This window comes from Alternaria viburni (genome assembly GCF_023758015.1).
Source record: "Alternaria viburni strain BMP 2772 chromosome Unknown scaffold_17, whole genome shotgun sequence".
NCBI lineage: Eukaryota > Fungi > Ascomycota > Dothideomycetes > Pleosporales > Pleosporaceae > Alternaria > Alternaria viburni.
In genome coordinates this window covers 235,564-252,501 of record NW_026055786.1, presented here as the reverse complement: position 1 = coordinate 252,501, position 16,938 = coordinate 235,564, and the positions used below count along the sequence as shown (strand labels likewise).

General features: G+C 53.3%; 7 protein-coding genes across 7 annotated transcripts; 1 reads left to right on the top strand and 6 right to left on the bottom strand.

The window, feature by feature from the left end:
- Positions 1–458: 458 nt before the first annotated feature.
- Positions 459–2,519, bottom strand: J4E79_007686 (uncharacterized protein; the record flags this gene model as incomplete). The annotated part of the gene is made up of 3 exons (XM_049356549.1): positions 459–1,111; positions 1,161–2,250; positions 2,364–2,519. 3 exons carry the CDS (start codon positions 2,517–2,519, stop codon positions 459–461), a joined length of 1,899 nt encoding a protein of 632 aa, XP_049208896.1.
- A 1,009-nt stretch (positions 2,520–3,528) lies between these two features.
- Positions 3,529–4,305, top strand: J4E79_007685 (uncharacterized protein; the record flags this gene model as incomplete). The annotated part of the gene is made up of 1 exon (XM_049356548.1): positions 3,529–4,305. The coding sequence occupies one exon, from the start codon at positions 3,529–3,531 to the stop codon at positions 4,303–4,305; it is 777 nt and encodes a 258-aa protein (XP_049208895.1).
- Positions 4,306–4,702: 397 nt separating this feature from the next.
- J4E79_007684 (uncharacterized protein) lies at positions 4,703–6,164 on the bottom strand (the record flags this gene model as incomplete). The annotated part of the gene is made up of 3 exons (XM_049356547.1): positions 4,703–4,717; positions 4,770–5,336; positions 5,697–6,164. 3 exons carry the CDS (start codon positions 6,162–6,164, stop codon positions 4,703–4,705), a joined length of 1,050 nt encoding a protein of 349 aa, XP_049208894.1.
- Positions 6,165–6,582: 418 nt separating this feature from the next.
- Positions 6,583–7,710, bottom strand: J4E79_007683 (uncharacterized protein; the record flags this gene model as incomplete). Its single annotated transcript, XM_049356546.1, has 1 exon — positions 6,583–7,710. One exon carries the CDS (start codon positions 7,708–7,710, stop codon positions 6,583–6,585), a length of 1,128 nt encoding a protein of 375 aa, XP_049208893.1.
- A 327-nt stretch (positions 7,711–8,037) lies between these two features.
- Positions 8,038–9,309, bottom strand: J4E79_007682 (uncharacterized protein; the record flags this gene model as incomplete). Its single annotated transcript, XM_049356545.1, has 2 exons — positions 8,038–9,200; positions 9,261–9,309. The coding sequence occupies 2 exons, from the start codon at positions 9,307–9,309 to the stop codon at positions 8,038–8,040; spliced, it is 1,212 nt and encodes a 403-aa protein (XP_049208892.1).
- Positions 9,310–11,403: 2,094 nt separating this feature from the next.
- J4E79_007681 (uncharacterized protein) lies at positions 11,404–13,677 on the bottom strand (the record flags this gene model as incomplete). The annotated part of the gene is made up of 5 exons (XM_049356544.1): positions 11,404–11,558; positions 11,610–13,182; positions 13,234–13,460; positions 13,511–13,595; positions 13,645–13,677. The coding sequence occupies 5 exons, from the start codon at positions 13,675–13,677 to the stop codon at positions 11,404–11,406; spliced, it is 2,073 nt and encodes a 690-aa protein (XP_049208891.1).
- A 598-nt stretch (positions 13,678–14,275) lies between these two features.
- Positions 14,276–16,371, bottom strand: J4E79_007680 (uncharacterized protein; the record flags this gene model as incomplete). The annotated part of the gene is made up of 2 exons (XM_049356543.1): positions 14,276–14,716; positions 14,764–16,371. The coding sequence occupies 2 exons, from the start codon at positions 16,369–16,371 to the stop codon at positions 14,276–14,278; spliced, it is 2,049 nt and encodes a 682-aa protein (XP_049208890.1).
- Positions 16,372–16,938: the final 567 nt, after the last annotated feature.

Genomic DNA, 16,938 nt, shown 5'->3' with positions numbered 1-16,938 from the left:
GGTTGATAAGGCAGGTCAGTTACTTCTTTCTGTTATAATAAGAAATGCTGGCTGACATTCAGATCGCCAGCCTTGAGAAGCGGAAGACTGCTCCAGCGATTCGATCAACGACAGCATCTTACATTCGACTACTGCTCTACAATCATGGTTTTGCTTGAGGAAGAAAAGGGTTCATTGCTTGACACATGCAGACAACAAAAGTTTTTGCGAAGCGGTTAGTCATTTATGGTTTACAGCCGGTGCTGAAATTCTATGCGAGTCTTTCATGCCCGTTTGCGTTCTTGGTTCAGATTCATTAGTGCTATCATCAAGTAGATAGCTGCGCTGGCAGGCTACCTTTCGAAGAGAGCGGGTTGCAATAAAAAGGATTGACCCATCAAGCATGCGAACATCGTATATCTCATGATGGCACAAGAGATTGAAACGTGATGCGTGCGAAGTTATGTCCCCGGTAGACTCTACGCCGCAAATATACCCTTGAAATACCCCTCAACCCCCTTACACCCCTCCCCATCAACCTCATCAATATACCCAACATACTGATCCGGCCTCGCAACAACCACACACCCCCTCTCCCTATCAACCCCATACCCCTTATACGCATCCCCAAAGCCCTCAAACGGATTCGCATCATCCGCATACACGGAGTCGTAATCCCAGCCCGTCTTCGCATCGAACGGATGTAGGATATCCGGGAGGTCGCGTAGCAACTCTACTTCTTTCCACTTGGACGAGTGCAAAGTGAGAACCTCGATATTCTTACCGAGATGCGGCGCTAGTGCCGATGACGACTCGAGGGCCTGGCAGAAGGTCTTCAAACGGGTGCTCTGCTGAGCGTTCGCGACGTTGCCAGCGAAGACGATGATACGGAAGCGACCGTCGCTTTTAAGTTTCTGTTGGAACTCCCACGCGCGGCCGTCGGCTTGGTTGATGACTTGGTGGCTGGGGAAGCGCATACCAAGCTTGATCTGGGAAGAAAGCTCTTGCTTGCCGATGACGGGGGACGAGGAGGAGACGTCTGTGCCGTCGCCTTGGTCGGCGGCGGAGCCCGGTTTGCCGATTAGCATGCTCGTGCCGTAGTCAACTGAGAGACCGGTTGCGAAGAGTTGGCCTGGAGGGTGGTTAGCGAGGGAGTAGTCAGCGTGAAAGATGTTACGCACCTTTCAGGAAAGCGTTCTTGAACTCGTCCATGCTGACGCCTTCTTCGTCCATGACGTCCTTGGCTGGTCGACCGGAAAAGAGCCGGGAGAATTTGTGGTCGAATGCGATCAGGTCTTGCGCGATACGCCTGCGCTCAGATTGATACGTCTTAAGGATGGAGGGATGAGCGACGCCCTTCACAACCAAGCCTAGCTTCCAGCCTAGGTTGTACCCATCTTGCATCGAGACATTCATACCCTGACCAGCTTTCGGTGAGTGCGTATGCACTGCATCACCAGCCAGGAAGACACGGCTCTTGTGATCGAAGTTCTTGCCGACTCGCTGGCCGATCTGGTATGCCGTCCACCAGTCGCAATATTCGTACGTCAGTTTGTACGGTGCCATGATCTTTTGTGCTGCTGTGATAATGGTCTCCGGGGTGATCTTTGACCTGTCTGCTCGGCCACTGGCGTCGGGCTTGATCTCTGTGAGCTGGATGTAGAGACGGGCGATCTTGTTCTCACGCGGAATGATCATCATGGAGCCCGAGGACTCGCTGTGGATAGCGCAGCGTTTGCGAACATCCGGAAAGTCTGTGATGGGGATAATGTCCAAGACGCCCCAGATGTGATCGGTGGGCTCGCCTTCGAGCTCGAATCCTAGTTGCTTTCGAGTCCAGCTGTGAGCGCCGTCGCAGCCTACGACGTACTTCGCCTTGACAATCTCAGTGATGCCTTGCTTCTGCTGGCTGTTGGCGATAAGGTCTTCAGTGTCGTCTTCTGCCAGATTGCTCCTGAAAAGACCATCGTTGACTCCAGATCCTTTGCTTTGCGCTGGTTTGGCCTCGTCTTCCGTGAGATATCGGAGCTGGACTGTAACAGGATAGTTGTCGGACGAGTGGTCATCAACTCGATCCTCGGCGATATGTAGTGACTCCGGTAGCACTGCGCGCTCGACGCGTAGCGTATCCTTGGAGTGCTTCTTGATGTGATCGAGGAAGAACCTCTCAATCCGTCCCTGGTGGAGAACGATCTCCTTGAATCGTGAGAGACCGGGTGGTGTATCTGGAACTCCGTCGGAGCGGCGTATCACACCATCTTCGCCGGGGTTCTGCGGATGTTAGGAAAGCTGGTAGTTTTGTCGAATGTGACAACATACCCACATGCAAAACTGATGATTGGTCAGTAAGGTTTACTCAAGCCGAAATCGGTTGATGTGCATACCTCTATCAAGTGATTTGCTTCCTTCCAGGCTCTATCCGCGAAGCCAAAGCTATCAAAGATCTCCAGGCTGCGGAGCTGTAAACCATCTGCTTGTCCCGAGTAGATCTTTGTGCCGCGTTTATCCACAACACGAGCATTGATGCCACATCTTGCCATCCAAGCCGAGAGCATCAGCCTAAGTCTCGGTCAGTTTTGAACAATGCCCATTGTTGTGGTGATCGTTACCCTGCTGGACCAGCACCAACGATGAGACTTTGGACTCATTAGCTTCATGTTCGCATTGCTCGATATCGACAGACTAACACATCGCACTTCGACTCTGGGGACTCTGGAACCGTCATCTTGTAGTCTCTTTGCCGTTGTCGCTAGAGTTGGTTGTTCGCGTGTATATATCCCGCTCAAAGGTTTCCTTCGACGCAAGATTGGCTATACACAGCACGAACGTGGCTTTCATCTAATATAAGACGGCCTTACAAACGCTCCGTCCCGCGCACCCTAGCAATCTCACACTACGGCAATGCTGTTCGGCGTGTCGCACAGCCCACATCCCGGCGTTGTCGACGCGATCTGGTGCGTGGCTACCCCACATCACGCCAAGCCGATTTGGACCGTATGACGCATGGAACGGCGTCCTGAGTTCGTGATTCGCGCATCTCGGTGTGGGCCTGAAGGTAAGCGCAAAATCGTTTTGGGGTTTGTCAGACGTTTGTCAGGTGGATGAGGTTGAGGAGGAGTTGAAGATGTGGATGTGGATGCAGCCGTCCCGGGTGCGGCTGCGCTCCTCCCATCGTGCGTCCAAGGCGCAAGGACTGTGGGTCCTTGGTCATGCTTGGTAAACGAGAGCGTTGACAGTGGTTGGATTATGCGCACGATTAGTTAGCTACCTTGAGTAAATCGCTGTGCCCAGGTGGCACGGTTGAGTTTGCCCTGATCAAACCTCGACTTTTAAAAACACTCTGTCGCACCGGCGTAGTCGCCAACAAGATGCGCCCTGGAGCAAATTCTGGTATTGAAATGGGGTCATGACGTACATGCATCATAAGCGACGGCGACGTAGGTGTACGTCACCGGCGCTATGGCCTTGAGCCAGTCAATTTGTAAGAGCTGTACCATCCTACACTTGTAAGTTTCATTCGTCTTTGAGAAACCTCGGATTCAAATCAACATGTCCACAAACTACGACTTCAAAGCCGCTCTCGTGACCGGCGGAGGCGGCGGCATCGGGAAGGCCCTCGCGCAACAGTTTATAAAAGACGGGAAGAAAGTCATCATCGCCGGCCGCACAGAGTCAAAACTCCAAGAAGCCGCAAAAGAGATCGGTGCGGCAGCTTACTACGTGCTCGATACCGGAGATGTCAAATCTGTCCCAGCATTCATCAAGAAGCTGCTTTCCGAACATCCGGATCTGGACTGTCTCGTCAACAATGCCGGTGTGCAGCGACCGCTCGATGTCAACGAAATGGATCCAGAAGAATTTGGAAGCAAGGCCGATCAGGAAATCGACATCAACCAACGTGGACCAATGCATCTCACATTGCACCTGCTCTCACACTTCAAATCCAAACCAATGGCCCTCGTCGTCAACGTATCTTCCGTCCTCGGCTTCGTCCCATTCTCCCTCGTCAATCCCGTATACTGCGGTACCAAAGCATGGCTGCACTTCTGGTCGATGAATTTACGCGCTCAATTAAAAGATTCCAAGGTCAAGGTCCTTGAGATCGCGCCGCCGACCGTGGCCACAGACTTGCATCGTGAAAGGAAGGATCCGGATGACAATAAGAAGGAGAAGAACCAAGCTGCGTTGAGCGTAGAGGAGTTTACGGAGGAGACGATAGGGAAGTGGAAGAAGGGAGATGAGATGATTGCTGCGGGTCCTGCGAACAAGATCGTGGATACTTGGCAGGAGAATATGGGACCGATTTTCCAGAGTATGGCCAAATAACCATGACGCCCCCAACGAAACGATGGCTAGTTAATGAATAGATGCGTTGTTCTGAACTGATGATGCGCGCACGTTCGGGTCCGCTGTAACACTTACCGCAGGCGCGCCCGCGATCAGCTGCAAGCGGCTAGCGTGATGCCTGACATCTGGAACGCCAACCTCAGACGCGATGCCAGCCACCCGAGTTTCAAAAGCGCGTCGAAAAAGTAACTCAAGTCCTCTGACTCCAGAGCCCTATTCTAATCCGGGTGATGATCGTGATGATCGTAGTTGCCAGCAGGCGGGAACCAGTCTCATACACCCTGGCCGCCCGTTCTTTCTCCTGACCTACTAGTCGCGCTCAAATACCTTTTCCGCCGCCACCTCATACCAGCCCACCGACTCAAAGTCACACACGTCAAACATCCCGTCCCTGTAAACGCCGCAAAAATGGTGAAATACCACCCGCGACCTACAGCGCGCACCAGAGGATCAATGATAGCAGCAGACGCAGCACTAAACGCGCCACGCGCAAGCTGACCCGACGCGTACGCCGTGCTCGGTACTTCAGGAAACACATCCACGAGCAGTGCATTCGCAGTGTGACTTAGCAGAGTAGCCAGTGCGGAAACGAAGAATTCCAGTACAAGGGGGACAGCGGGGTGAGTGTGTTGTTGCACCGTCCATCCATAGCCTGTGACCAGTGCCGTCTCGATTAGAATCAATGGAACCATATTCCTGAACCGAGCGCGTTCGATCGGGAAATCCAGGATGTTTGCTGGGTCGACAATCTCGGCTTGACGCGCGTGGTGCGCGTAGTTTATGTCCATGAGTTTGCCGGCTATCGTCCCGCCGATTGTCATGCCAGCCAGCGCAGGTAGGAAGCTTAGTCCGATTTGTAGCTCGTTGTAGTTGTATAGGTCTTTGAAGATGACGGAATGGGCCACTTGGAAGGTATAGTAGATTCCGTAGGAGGAAGCGACCATCCAGAGAATCACAGCAGCGTCCGGATGACGGATCATTCGTATAGAGTTGAAGATCCTCGAGAACGTCTGGGAAGGCTTGGGCATCGCATTTCGCTCCGCAACAGTAGACGCCGCCTGACCACTACCCTTCCTTCCGAGAAGCGATATCCAAGTCCGCCAAACCCCCGTGGCAGGCCTCCCTCCACTCCCCACAACCCCCCTCGACGTCTCCGGCAGCACAAACCCCACAAGAAGAAGACACAAAATCGCGATCCCCAACAACGCCATAAAAACGCCCATATGCCCCGTCGACTTCATCGCCAACGCCCCACCAATAACCGGTCCAAACGCCGAAATCCCATTACAAGTCGACAACATCGGTCCCAACATCCCCCCTCTTTCCGACACCACAGCAACATCAGCCACAATCCCATACGCTATCGGCACCGTCGCCGAACCACCTATACTCTGAAACGCCCGCAGCGTAATCAACACCGGATAACTGTCCTTGTTCAACGCGAGACCCAGACTCGCGAGCGTGTATGTGGTAACGAGACCGAGTAGAATGGGTCGACGGCCATAGGAATCTGCCAGAGAACCAAAGATACCAGGGGATATGGCTTGGCAGATTGCGTAGACGGTCACGGTTAAGTTGATGGCTTGGATGGAGACGGAGAAGTGGGCGCTGAGGGTGGGGATGAGCGGGAAGTAGATTGTTGTTGTGAGGGTGGAGATTAGTTGGATTATGCCGAGGATGTAGGTTAGGTTGGTGCGGGTGGATTGTGGGAAGGCGGAGTAGGGCTCTGCTGCGTTGTTTGGAGTTGGCTGGTTGGTCTTGGGTGCTGTGGTCTTTTTGGATGGGTTAATTGGTGGTGCGGTGTCTTGCACTGGTATTATTTCTGGTGATGGCGGCATGGTGAGCGGTGAGTATAGAGGAGTCCTCTACATCTCGAACTGTGGGCACGCGATATGTTACTATATGAAGAGATGTCGAGCATGCAGTCCGGGGATAAAGCCTCGCTTACTCGACATGGAGCCGTGCTACCCGAGACGCCCGGTTCAATCATCATACATGATTGGAAGAGTAGAACCGTCCGGAGGAGAGTCGTCCGACTTGGCCTGCGCCCTACGTCGTCATTTCCCCCAAGCTCAGTAAAATCCATGTGCTCAGATTAGAAGCATTCATCCCGGCCGCGGAATCCTTCCAACTGCTCACGGCCATCACGACCGTCTCGAAACAGCAGGTCGATCAAGACGACCCGCAAAATAACTCACGACATCAACACCGCAGCAGAAACCTACTGTCACCAAACCCATGCTCAATTGTAAGAGATCAGTCGATATCCAACCCCTCCCTCAGAACCCTTACCCTCCTCTCCAACTCCTCCGTATCCCAAGCCCTACCCTCAACCCATTCCTTCACCTCCGCTACCATCTCCCACCACTCTCCCTGTTCACTCGTATGACCCTTTTCTTTCGCTTCGTTCAACACGCGCCGCGCTTCACGCACAACGTGCCAAAAACGGTGTACCGTGTCTGCATCAGGGAACATCAGACTGCTTCCTTCTTTTTCACCTGGTATAGTTTGGGTGTAGTGGACGGGGAGGAGACGATGCGCCAGCGTCAGATAGTAGGGCTGGTAGAAGAGAGACGAGGTACTATTATACCATTCACGGGGTTGATAGATTGCCTTTTCGAGATGGTATGGGCGGGATAGAATAGTTTGGAGGACTGTCGCTGCCACATTAAATTCCTCGTCTTCATCTCCGTTGTCTGGCAAGTTGTATATCATCTCCATGGCTTCAGTCAGGATACGCAGTGAGCCGCCGCTAACCCGAATGAAGAAGACCGCGGCACTTAGTTCTTCGCTTTCGGATTTCGTAGCGATGATCGAGAGGGTCTTGAATGTTTCGACATCCGTGATGGGTGGGAGGAAGTGGTGGAGTGGTATGTGTTGATTTGCGAGGATGACGGTAGGGTCGTGGTAGAGTATCCATTCTTTTTGATCTTCGATTGGGTTTTGAAGTTCGGTGATGATGAGAGACTGGAGGTAGAGGAATTTGGTCAAAGCGCCTCGCACGATAGGTGTTTGGAGAATGTGGCTTGTGTATCTGAAGTTTTGGGTGTGGAGTTTGTCGAGGGCGAGATTGTCTCTATCATGTTGCCTGAAGTTGTATAATATGGTCGCTTTTGAGATGCGCAGGTCTGCTTGCAATCTTTTAGGAGTCCAGGGTATGGATTCGGGTATAGCGTTGGCGAGATTTGGGGTAGCAGGTGTATCCGATGGGACAAGGTTGAAGATTGAGCAACCAAACAATATATGCAGGCTGATGAAAAGCAGTATGCTTCCGATCAGTAGCCGAGTCTTGTTGCAGTAGAGGCGCAGTAATACAGGAGGCGATGGCATGTTTGTAGTCTCGATGCCTAATAATTTAACATCGGGAGAGAATGCGAAGCCCATAGTGTGGAGAGATAACCCGATAACAGTCGTCACAATCAGCAGAAATTGACATTTCACTATTAGTGAAGGTGAGTACATCAACACGAGCTCATCCCGTCACCGTAAATGCATTTAGACTAGTGCGCCGTGTAGTGAAAGAAGGAAATTTATTCATTCAATTTCGTAAGCAATTTTCGCGGTCCAGTCTCGCTGATACCGGTCCTGCAAACGCAGCACTTGAACTACCTAGGTAGGTAAGAGAGCAACTAACAAAAGCCTCTCAGGGTATACATATTCCGCGCATCGTCGCTCTGCTGCAGAGAGGGCGAGCCATCACTCTAGAGTATCTTACTCTGCCTTCTTCTCCTCAGCAGCCTTCGCCTCTTCAGCTTTCTTCGCCTCTTCCTCAGCCTTCTTATCCGCCTCGTCCTGGGCCTTAGCCTCCTCATCCGCCTTCTTCTGCTCCTCAGCATCCTTCTTAGCAGCCTCTTCCTCTGCCTTCTTCGCATCTTCAGCCTCCTTCTTCGCGGCCTCCTCCTCAGCCTTCTTCTCCTGCTCAGCCTCCTGCTTAGCAGCCTCATCAGCCTTCTTCTGCTCCTCTTCCTGCTTCTTAGCCTCCTCAGCGTCGGCCTTGGCAGCTTCCTCCTCAGCCTTCTTCTGCTCTTCCTCTTGCTTCTTAGCCTCCTCTTCCGCCTTCTTGGCCTCCTCCTCAGCGGCGTTGTCGTCGGCGTTGTCCTCGCCATCCTTGTTGTCGTCCTGGCCGTCTTGACCCTCAAGAAGCGCCTTCAACTCCTCAGCAGCAATCTGCTCGTTGAGCTTGTTGTCCGCCTCGTCGTTCTGCGCATCCTGAAGGTCCTGAAGAGCACCCTGCCAGATAGCACCGAGAGTCGCAGCTGGGTCCTCAGCAACAGCAGACCAAGTGGGCTTCGCACCGAAGAGCTGGATACCCGCTGTCTTGGTGGGCATTGCGCCGTCCAACGCGCCAGTCGCGCCTGCGATACCGCCGAAGCCACCGAGCTTGCCGAAGGCGTCGCCGCCGAGAATGTCCTGGGCGATCAGCGTGCGGCTGTCGAAGACCATGACAGTCTGTGTCTCGCGGGCGCCGCGGTTAGCGACGACGGCGGACTGAGCAAAGATGTTCTGCTGGACTTGGTTGCCGCGGCCGTCGTCGATGGCGATCTGGATCTCCTGCACAACAAGGGTAACAGTGGCGACATCGCGGAACTGGTTCTGGAAGTTGCTCTTGCGGAAGAGGTTGTTGAGGTCGTTGTTGAAGCCGTTGTTGACCTGGTCGACGATGAGGACTTGCTCCACTTGCTGGACGACGGCTTGTTGGCGCCCGTTGTCGATGATCTGGAGGTTCTCTTGCTGGATCTGGATTACTTGTTGTTGCTGGTTGAAGTTGTTGAAGCCGTCGATGAAGTTGAAGGCGCCGTCGTTGCCGTTGAAGCCGTTGACGACGGAGTTGAAGCCGATTTGGCGCTTGGCAGGGGTGTTGATGGGCTTTGCGGCTGTGAGGGTGGATTAGTATGTTGCGTCATATGATTGAGTGTTTGGTTTGGAGAACTTACCAGCGAGACCAGCCGCAAGCGCGATAGTAGCAATAGCCTTGATAGACATGTTGATGATGAAGTAGTCCTGAAAGGGTAAAGACGGTAGTATCGTGATTAAAAAGAAGGTAAAGATTAAACGTCACAGACGTATGTGTATAAAAGGTTCAAAGAAAGTGGTAATAAGCAGACTATCAAAGTCGCTAAAAGAATCGAAAGCGGGAATTAAGGAAGGAAGGACTGAAGAAGGCCGGAAGAAGAGTGAGTGTGGGATGAGAAGGTAAACTCATGCGTCCTTCCTTCAGCTTTTATCCAACCACTGCCATTGACAAAACGACGTCGTTAATGCCCAGGGAACACATCGATATGTCGGTACTTGCCTTTGCCGCCCCTGTATTGCCGTAGAGATGTGACACACGTACCATCGTAGCCTTGGGTGCCTCAGTAACTCGCCACTGGCACACTTTGCTACCGGCGCACTCCACTCCCGTATCTTGCCAAGACAGATGATGTGCACTAAAACGGTTGCCAAGATTTGCTTGACTGTTTTGTCCTGATTGCCTTGCGACCTGAGGCCTTGTTGTATGAGCCTTGGTTTAGCGGAGCCGTGGTATCCGATCGGGAGCCAAGGCTGGGGTTGCTGCTTCATGCCTTAGCGACGTCCTCAGGCAATATTGTCGGCGATTTTCCGTTACATTGGGCAGGGGCAGGGGACGCTGATCTGCGTGAGACGAGACTGTGCTTCCACCCGCTGCATCCGTCTCGTGGGACGACTTCAATCGGATATTCAGAGTCATCACATACCCAACCACCCGAAGTACCACTCAAATTCATTGCAATCGGATCATCACGAGACCAACGCACCCACAAGAAGAGAGATGAATTCCACCACCTCCCCTCCGCCTCCCCCACCCACCCTGTCGCTGCTTCATGCCTTAGCGACGTCCTCAGGCAGTATTTTCGGTGATTTTCAGTTACGCTGGGCAGGGGAAGGGCATGCCGATCTTTGTTAGACGGGATTGATCTGCGTCGAGATAGGACTGTGCTGCGTGTGGAGATGGAAAGGATGCTTGGTGGTTGTGCGCGTACACACGAACGGTTGTCGTAAGACCACCATGCGATACCCAAGCTACCGTCATACTTGCTCTTCTTGTCGATAAGAAATCTATCCTTCGTGTTCATGCTCCTCACGTACTGTTCATGCCGATAGAAACGCTTCCCTTTGTGCTGATACCCACGAGTCGATGTTACCGCACCACTACCACCCCCATATGCACCCCTAACCCCCCAATCACAATCACCTATATCACTACTCTTACTATTTTGCCCTGACTCTGCCATAGCTGTCACATCGCTACTTCCCGTTTGAAGGTGTCGACTCTGTCGAGGTGATGAGTGAACAACCACACGCTGCGACGCACCTGAAACCCCACCAGTTGAGGACCGCACCAGCCACGTTGCAGATCCCCGACAAGCGATATCGTATATGCATTAAGGTCAGGCCAGGTGTTCGTCTTTTTCTCGGATGCCTTGTCTTCCTGAGGCTAACGTGCTTGATCGACGGTAACAGGCCAGGGAGATTGTTCTTAGCTCAGGCTTGGTCGCTGGTCGGAGAAATCTTGACTCCCTGTCGTGCCTGTCTATATTTAGTAGAGTTGCTCAACTTCCTCATCACAGGCAGGGATGGATGGGTAGATGAAGAAGAAGAAGTGTCGTATCGAAAGGTTACTCAACGTCAATTTCTGACCTGGATATCTACACACATACGCATCAATACTCCTGATAACCCTCCACTACACTTATGTAGTAATCGCGCTCCTCGTTCTTCCTCTCCAATAAACCGAGTCTTTGCAATCCATGTGACCAAAAGACGCTCACAGCAATCGAAATTCGAGAAAGCGAATCCCTCATTCCAACTTTCAAAACGCGCGCCATTGTATATAAACCCTCTCCAGAACGCCTACTAATGCCTTCTTGCCGCGGGACGTGTCACGATATAAAGAGAATCCTGAGGAATACCCCTCAGCTCCGAAGGGAGCCTGTAGGAAGAGTGAGAAACTGAGGCCAACTCGATAGTGCGAGGCAACTAGTCTCTTGTAACACAAAATTCATAGCCCCAAAAAGAGATTGAGAACCATTTTACTGGTAGACCGGATGGAGGTTTCTACTCATCATCCGAATCGGTGTCAGTGTCGGTTTCACTCTCGGATTCGACGTCGCCTTCGGTGTCACTGCCGCTGCTGTCGTCATTGGTGATTTGTTTCCGCTTCTTTGGTGGGGCTCCAGTCTTCATTTGGTGCATTTGGCCTGCCAATGAATCTGTAGTTGTGTTAGCTTTGTTACGGAAGCCTGGGATAATATCAGTCTTACCCTCTTCTGGCTCGCTGATTTCATCCTCCTCTTCTACCTCTTCCGCTTTACTGGCATCCTCGACAACAAGGGTAACCTCCATCTTGGTGTCCATGCCGATGTAACTATCACAGATCATGTGCATGACAAAGGTGTAGCTGCCGGGTTGTGGTGGTGCGCCGAACTGCATCTTAAGAGTCTGTACGTTGTAGGTAGGGTTACCGCTCTCATCAAGGATGGGCTTGTCGAAAGTCGAGAAAGTAAATGGTGGTACGGCGATACGTCCCTGCTTGCTGTCTGCAAGGAATACATGCCATCTTGGCGCGTGGTCGCGAGCGTAGTATGGAGCGAATGCTAGAGGTGGTTGGATGGGCTTCTCTCCAGAACGGTCGTTCTTACGTCCGGTGATTGCTGCGACATCGCCTTCCGCGGGATCGATGTCTAGCAGGTCCTTCGGGTTGACTTCGGGGACGTTGGTGGCAGCGGTCGGGATGAAACGACCCTTGAGTACGAACTGGACCAAGCTGCTAGGTGTGACAAAACGCTCACCAACAACCTTGAAGAATGCCTTTTCGAGGTGGAACATTGGGATGCGCGAGGCCACAGTCATCGCTGTGCTGTATTGTTCTTGGGATAGGAGACCAGACTTGACAACACGAGACTTACGTTCAGCGTCGGGTATTTGCATGAACTCTTGGATGGTCAAGTGCGACTTTGCTCGCGCAGCCTCAGCCGCGCTGGCAACATCGGGTGTGAAATGTGGCAGCTGCTCAAGCGGTGATGCGCCTGGTCGTAGAGCTTGGATGAGATTCTGGGAGGTCCTGTAAGCCGATAGTATCGCCTTGGTGTTGCCGTATGCGAGAGCGATGGCGGTGTAAGCTTCGTTGAGTCGGAGTGCGATTGGCGCAACCTCGAACTTCTCGTCGTTCAGAGTCTCGTCATCCAGTTCAACGCGACCAAGGTATGCCCACAACAAAGTCAGGACCTTGCGTCTCCGGCTGTCCTCCAGATCGTCTAGCTTCTGTCGGTCCTTCTTGGTGAGTGTCTGCGCAATGAGAGATCCAGAGTTCTCAGAGAGAACCTTCTGCTCGAGCTTCGAAAGACCGTTCTCCGCTTTGTGTCCAGTAAGGACCTCGTTGAATTCCTCTCCACTGCTGAGCGCGTGTATGACACCCACTTCGCCTTGGTCGTTGTCGTAATCGCGGAAGACCTTGCCAGCGCTGGCCACCAGAACTTTGTCCTTGGTCAGCTTCTGTGTTCCGTACCACCACTTTCCGACCGTGTATGGGAGAATGACACCGAGGGCGAGCGCGTAGATGAGCAGAACGTATTTGCCAGCTCCTTCCGTCACGAGCCATTGAGGTAGCGCAATGCCGATGCTGAAACTTTGCTTGCCATCGGGGTGACCGAATTCAAGGAAGTTCCGGCGGATGTCTTCGTCGGTAAGAGCTTTGAACGCCTTCACGACGTCTACCCAATGGTCGTTGATGGATTGTATGGTAATGTTCTTCTCGGGGTCTGGGCGTGCCTTATCAGGGTGCTGAGTGAGGGACAGTTTTCGGTAGTGCTTCTTGATCGCCCTCTCGTCGGCGCTCTGATGTGCAAGTTAGCATGTGTCCAAAGCTCGCGACAGCAGCAGTCGTACCGTAGAGATACCCAGCACCTCATAAGGATCCCAGATATCAGGCGTGCTTCGTGTAGTAGTGCTGATGAGGTATATCATGGCTGCATTCATCGCCCATCCGCCCACCATAAGAAGACCCCGCTTTATCCTCCTCTCGAGTCGCTTCTGCTTCTTGCGCTGTCCTTGGATGAGATCGGCATGTTCGGGTGTGAAGTCGGATTCTATCCGCGATCCAGTGTTCTCGAGCTCTGGTAGTATATTAGTATGGCGTTGCGTCGAAGTGGCGAAGAGCGCGCACCTTTGCTTGATCTGAAGAATGAAATTGTAGTCGGAACGGTGACGAGAGTGGTAACGGTAAGGATGAAGTAGGGGAAGAACTGGCCCTGCAGGATGTTAGCATTTGTTTATATTCGTGGCGCATGCAAAGTGTACCTGTTCATCGTAGTTGTAATCTGTCCCGGACATGGCGAATGTCTGTCCTTACGGACGTGTCTGAGTACGCGAGAGAGCGACTGAAGGTGATTGCGGGGTTTGTCGACAACGATTCCAGCAGAGGGAAGAAAAAGTGATGCTAGGCCGGTGGCATTACAAAGAAGGTGGGGGCGGCGTACGAAAGAAAGTCGTGGCTACTTATTGAAGTTGTTCCGACCACTGTGTTCTTTCCCGCACCACGACAGATGGCCGCCGCGAGCAATCTTGGCTAAGCAGGGGTTCCGATCACGTGTCAAAGCGCTCTCCGCTTACGTCACTCCCAACCATGCAGCGCCCACATCATCTCCTCCACTGTGAAGACGTGGTTCTGTAAGCAGATAACAAAGCCGTAGATGATTCATCACTCCACTGACTGCGGGTCGGCGACTTGAAGTGTATTATTCGTCCAGTTGGACAAGGTGTATGCTATGCTAGGTACATGTGTCCTCTACGCTCAATGGCCCGATTTCAATGCTCCACGACAATCGTCCCATGCAATACGCCTATGCAACGCCGTAAACCCATAAGGCTGCTCCGGGCGCGGCCTAATGTTCTTGTGAATGAGCCAAATATTTTCGTCCATTCGAGAGGTTTATGCCGCGGCTTCTACTGAGCCCGCCTCTTCTAGCCCATTTGTACCGTTAGGTGACGGGCTCTGTGTCGCTGCATCAAGAGGTGCGGCATGCAGTGCGGGCTTCTCGACGCCCTTCATCTTGCCGCTCCTCCTCTTCTCAATGGCAGCCTTGACCCAGTCGGCGACTTCTTGGTCTTCTACAGGCTCGATCGCCTCAGCAGGTCCCTGGTCGCCTGCTGCTTCGCCACCCTCGGCCTCGGCTGCGGCTTCAACCTCCTCTTCGTCTTCTTCTGTAATTGTGTCAGGCTTCGCGAGAGGTGCAAGCCATGCATGTTGAAGCAGCATGGCATATGTTGGCCGAAGGTTGGGAATCTTGTTCAAGCAGCCGCGTACAAAGTTGCGCGCCGCGTCAGAGTATCCGCTCTCAGGCAGATCCGGAGGCTCACCATCGACAATAGCCTAGAGAGAGTTAGTAGTTGACATGGGGACACAAGGTGAAGACTTACGCTGAGCTGACTGAAGATGTTGTTGTACGTCTCTGGTGGGTATGGGTACCGCCCCAGAGCGCACTCGATGATTGTCAGTCCCAAACTCCAAATGTCACTTTGTACGCTGTATGTGCCGCCTCCGGGGTTGGCGCCTGCTTGTGCGATGCCACCTGAAGATATCCTCTCAGGTGCCATGTAACTTTGGCACCCGATGTTGGTCTTGGCAATACTGGCGACGAGATTTCCACTGACACCAAAATCACAGATCTTGATCGCACCCTTGGTGTTCATGAGAATGTTGGTAGGCTTCACGTCTCGGTGAATGATGTTGTGATCATCCTTGAGTGACTTCAGACCCATAGTCGTGGCCATGGTGATCTTGCGCAAGACGCCCTCGGGCACACCGTCGGCGTAAAGTTTGTCTATGGAGCCTCCGTCCATGAATTCCATACAGATGTACACTGCACCCTCTTGGAAGAAAGCACCGTAAAAGTCGACGATGAAGGGTGATACGCAGCGATGCAGGACGTCGAGTTCCATGATGATAGCAGCGAACTTTGAGTCGTCCAACTCGAGCCTCACTTCCTTCATTGCCATGACTATGCCGGTCCCCGCAGCTGGCTTCGCACTGGTAGGGCTCGCTTCTTCGCCAAATTCCTTTCGCGACGGCGAGCCTGGCGCAGCCTTGTTACCCGCCAGACCCTGCCCTGGCTTCCGCATTCGCGGTCTGCTATGTCTAACTTTGTATACTGTGCCGTAGTTTCCCTTGCCAAGCTCGTCTAGTGTATCAACTTCGTCCAGGGAGATGTTGAAGGAGGTACCGCTTGCGAATTGGACACCGTCAGAGTTGAGTATGGCCTTGCCGGCAAACTTGAGACTGCCGGTTTTGGTATCGACGAACTGAGAGAATTTGTCAAAGTGAGTTTCTTGTTTCTTCGGTTCTGCGCCTGCATCAGGTTCGGGTCCTCCGTTCATCTGCGAGAGGGTCAATCCGGGCTTCTTCTTGCCGGCGGGAGGAGCACCGCCTGCAGCTGGGGACGAGCCTGGCAATCCGCCTGGGAGTCCGCCTGGAAACCTCATGCCGCGCTTCTCTGCTATAGACTGCTTGGCAGGTGGTCCACGGCCAGGGACTGCTGGTGCCGATTGAAAGTTAGTCGCAGGCGGTCTCACAGGCATTCGGAAGTTGCTGGGTACACCTCCTGGGTGAGGACCCGGCGACATGGGGTTACGGCTGTCGGGAGATGGGCCAGGACTCTGAGGCGCAGGCCCTCTACCAGGCAGACCAGTCGGCGGAGCGCCCTTTCTGCCGAGGTGCACTGCCTGTATCCTGGCAAGGATGTCTTGCGAGACATTGAGACCGCTGCCTCGGCTGGAGATGGTAGGAGGATTCGAAGGACGGGGATTCCTGGCAGCGTTGATGTTTCCGAGTGGAGTTGAGGAGGATGTCATGGTAGGTGTCGCGGCTGATGTCGTGGATGCAGTTCGGGGAGGAGGGCGCTCGGCAGCGGGTTCGTCAGGCGGGGTGGCATCGGCGGTAGGACTCGAGGGTGCGGGCGAGGGCGAGGGACTATCAAAGACGGTATCGGCGTCGACTTCCGTGACGGGGGTGGAGGGATTGGAGGCCATGGCGAAAGACAGATAAAAGTCGCGGCCTGATATTGGCGGGGTACTAGGGCGAGGAAGCGGAAGAGGGTAGGGAGATAGGAATAAAAGGCGCAGGTGTGAGGTGAGTTCAGAGGCTGCGATTACACCGCGGAGGGAGTGACGGCGGCGATCTCAGCGGATCTGGTAGTCTGGTGGAGGTGTCGTGGTTGTGGGTTGTCTGGTAGCGTGCAAGCTGGAGCTGTGACGTGATGCTGCAGAGACGACAGAGTAGCGCGCAACTACTGGTGCTGCTGCAATCTGGAATGATTTCACAATGATGGGTCTGGCCACACGGTAACCACCATGGCGTACAGCGGAGATGCAGCTGGCAAAAGGAGCTCCCGCGATATTTCTAGTGCGGTGGCTTAGGGACAGTTCCTGCTTTGCGTGCGCCGGCCGCCTGTAAGCCTGCTTTCACCTGGCCTCAGACATGGGAATGCGCAAGCAGGGACTGCATCTACATGCGGTTAAGCAGCCCCGAACCGAGTCTCGCCAGCAGGATTGCGCGCGCAGAAGCAGTATGCGGTAATGACCAAGCCATGGGGAACC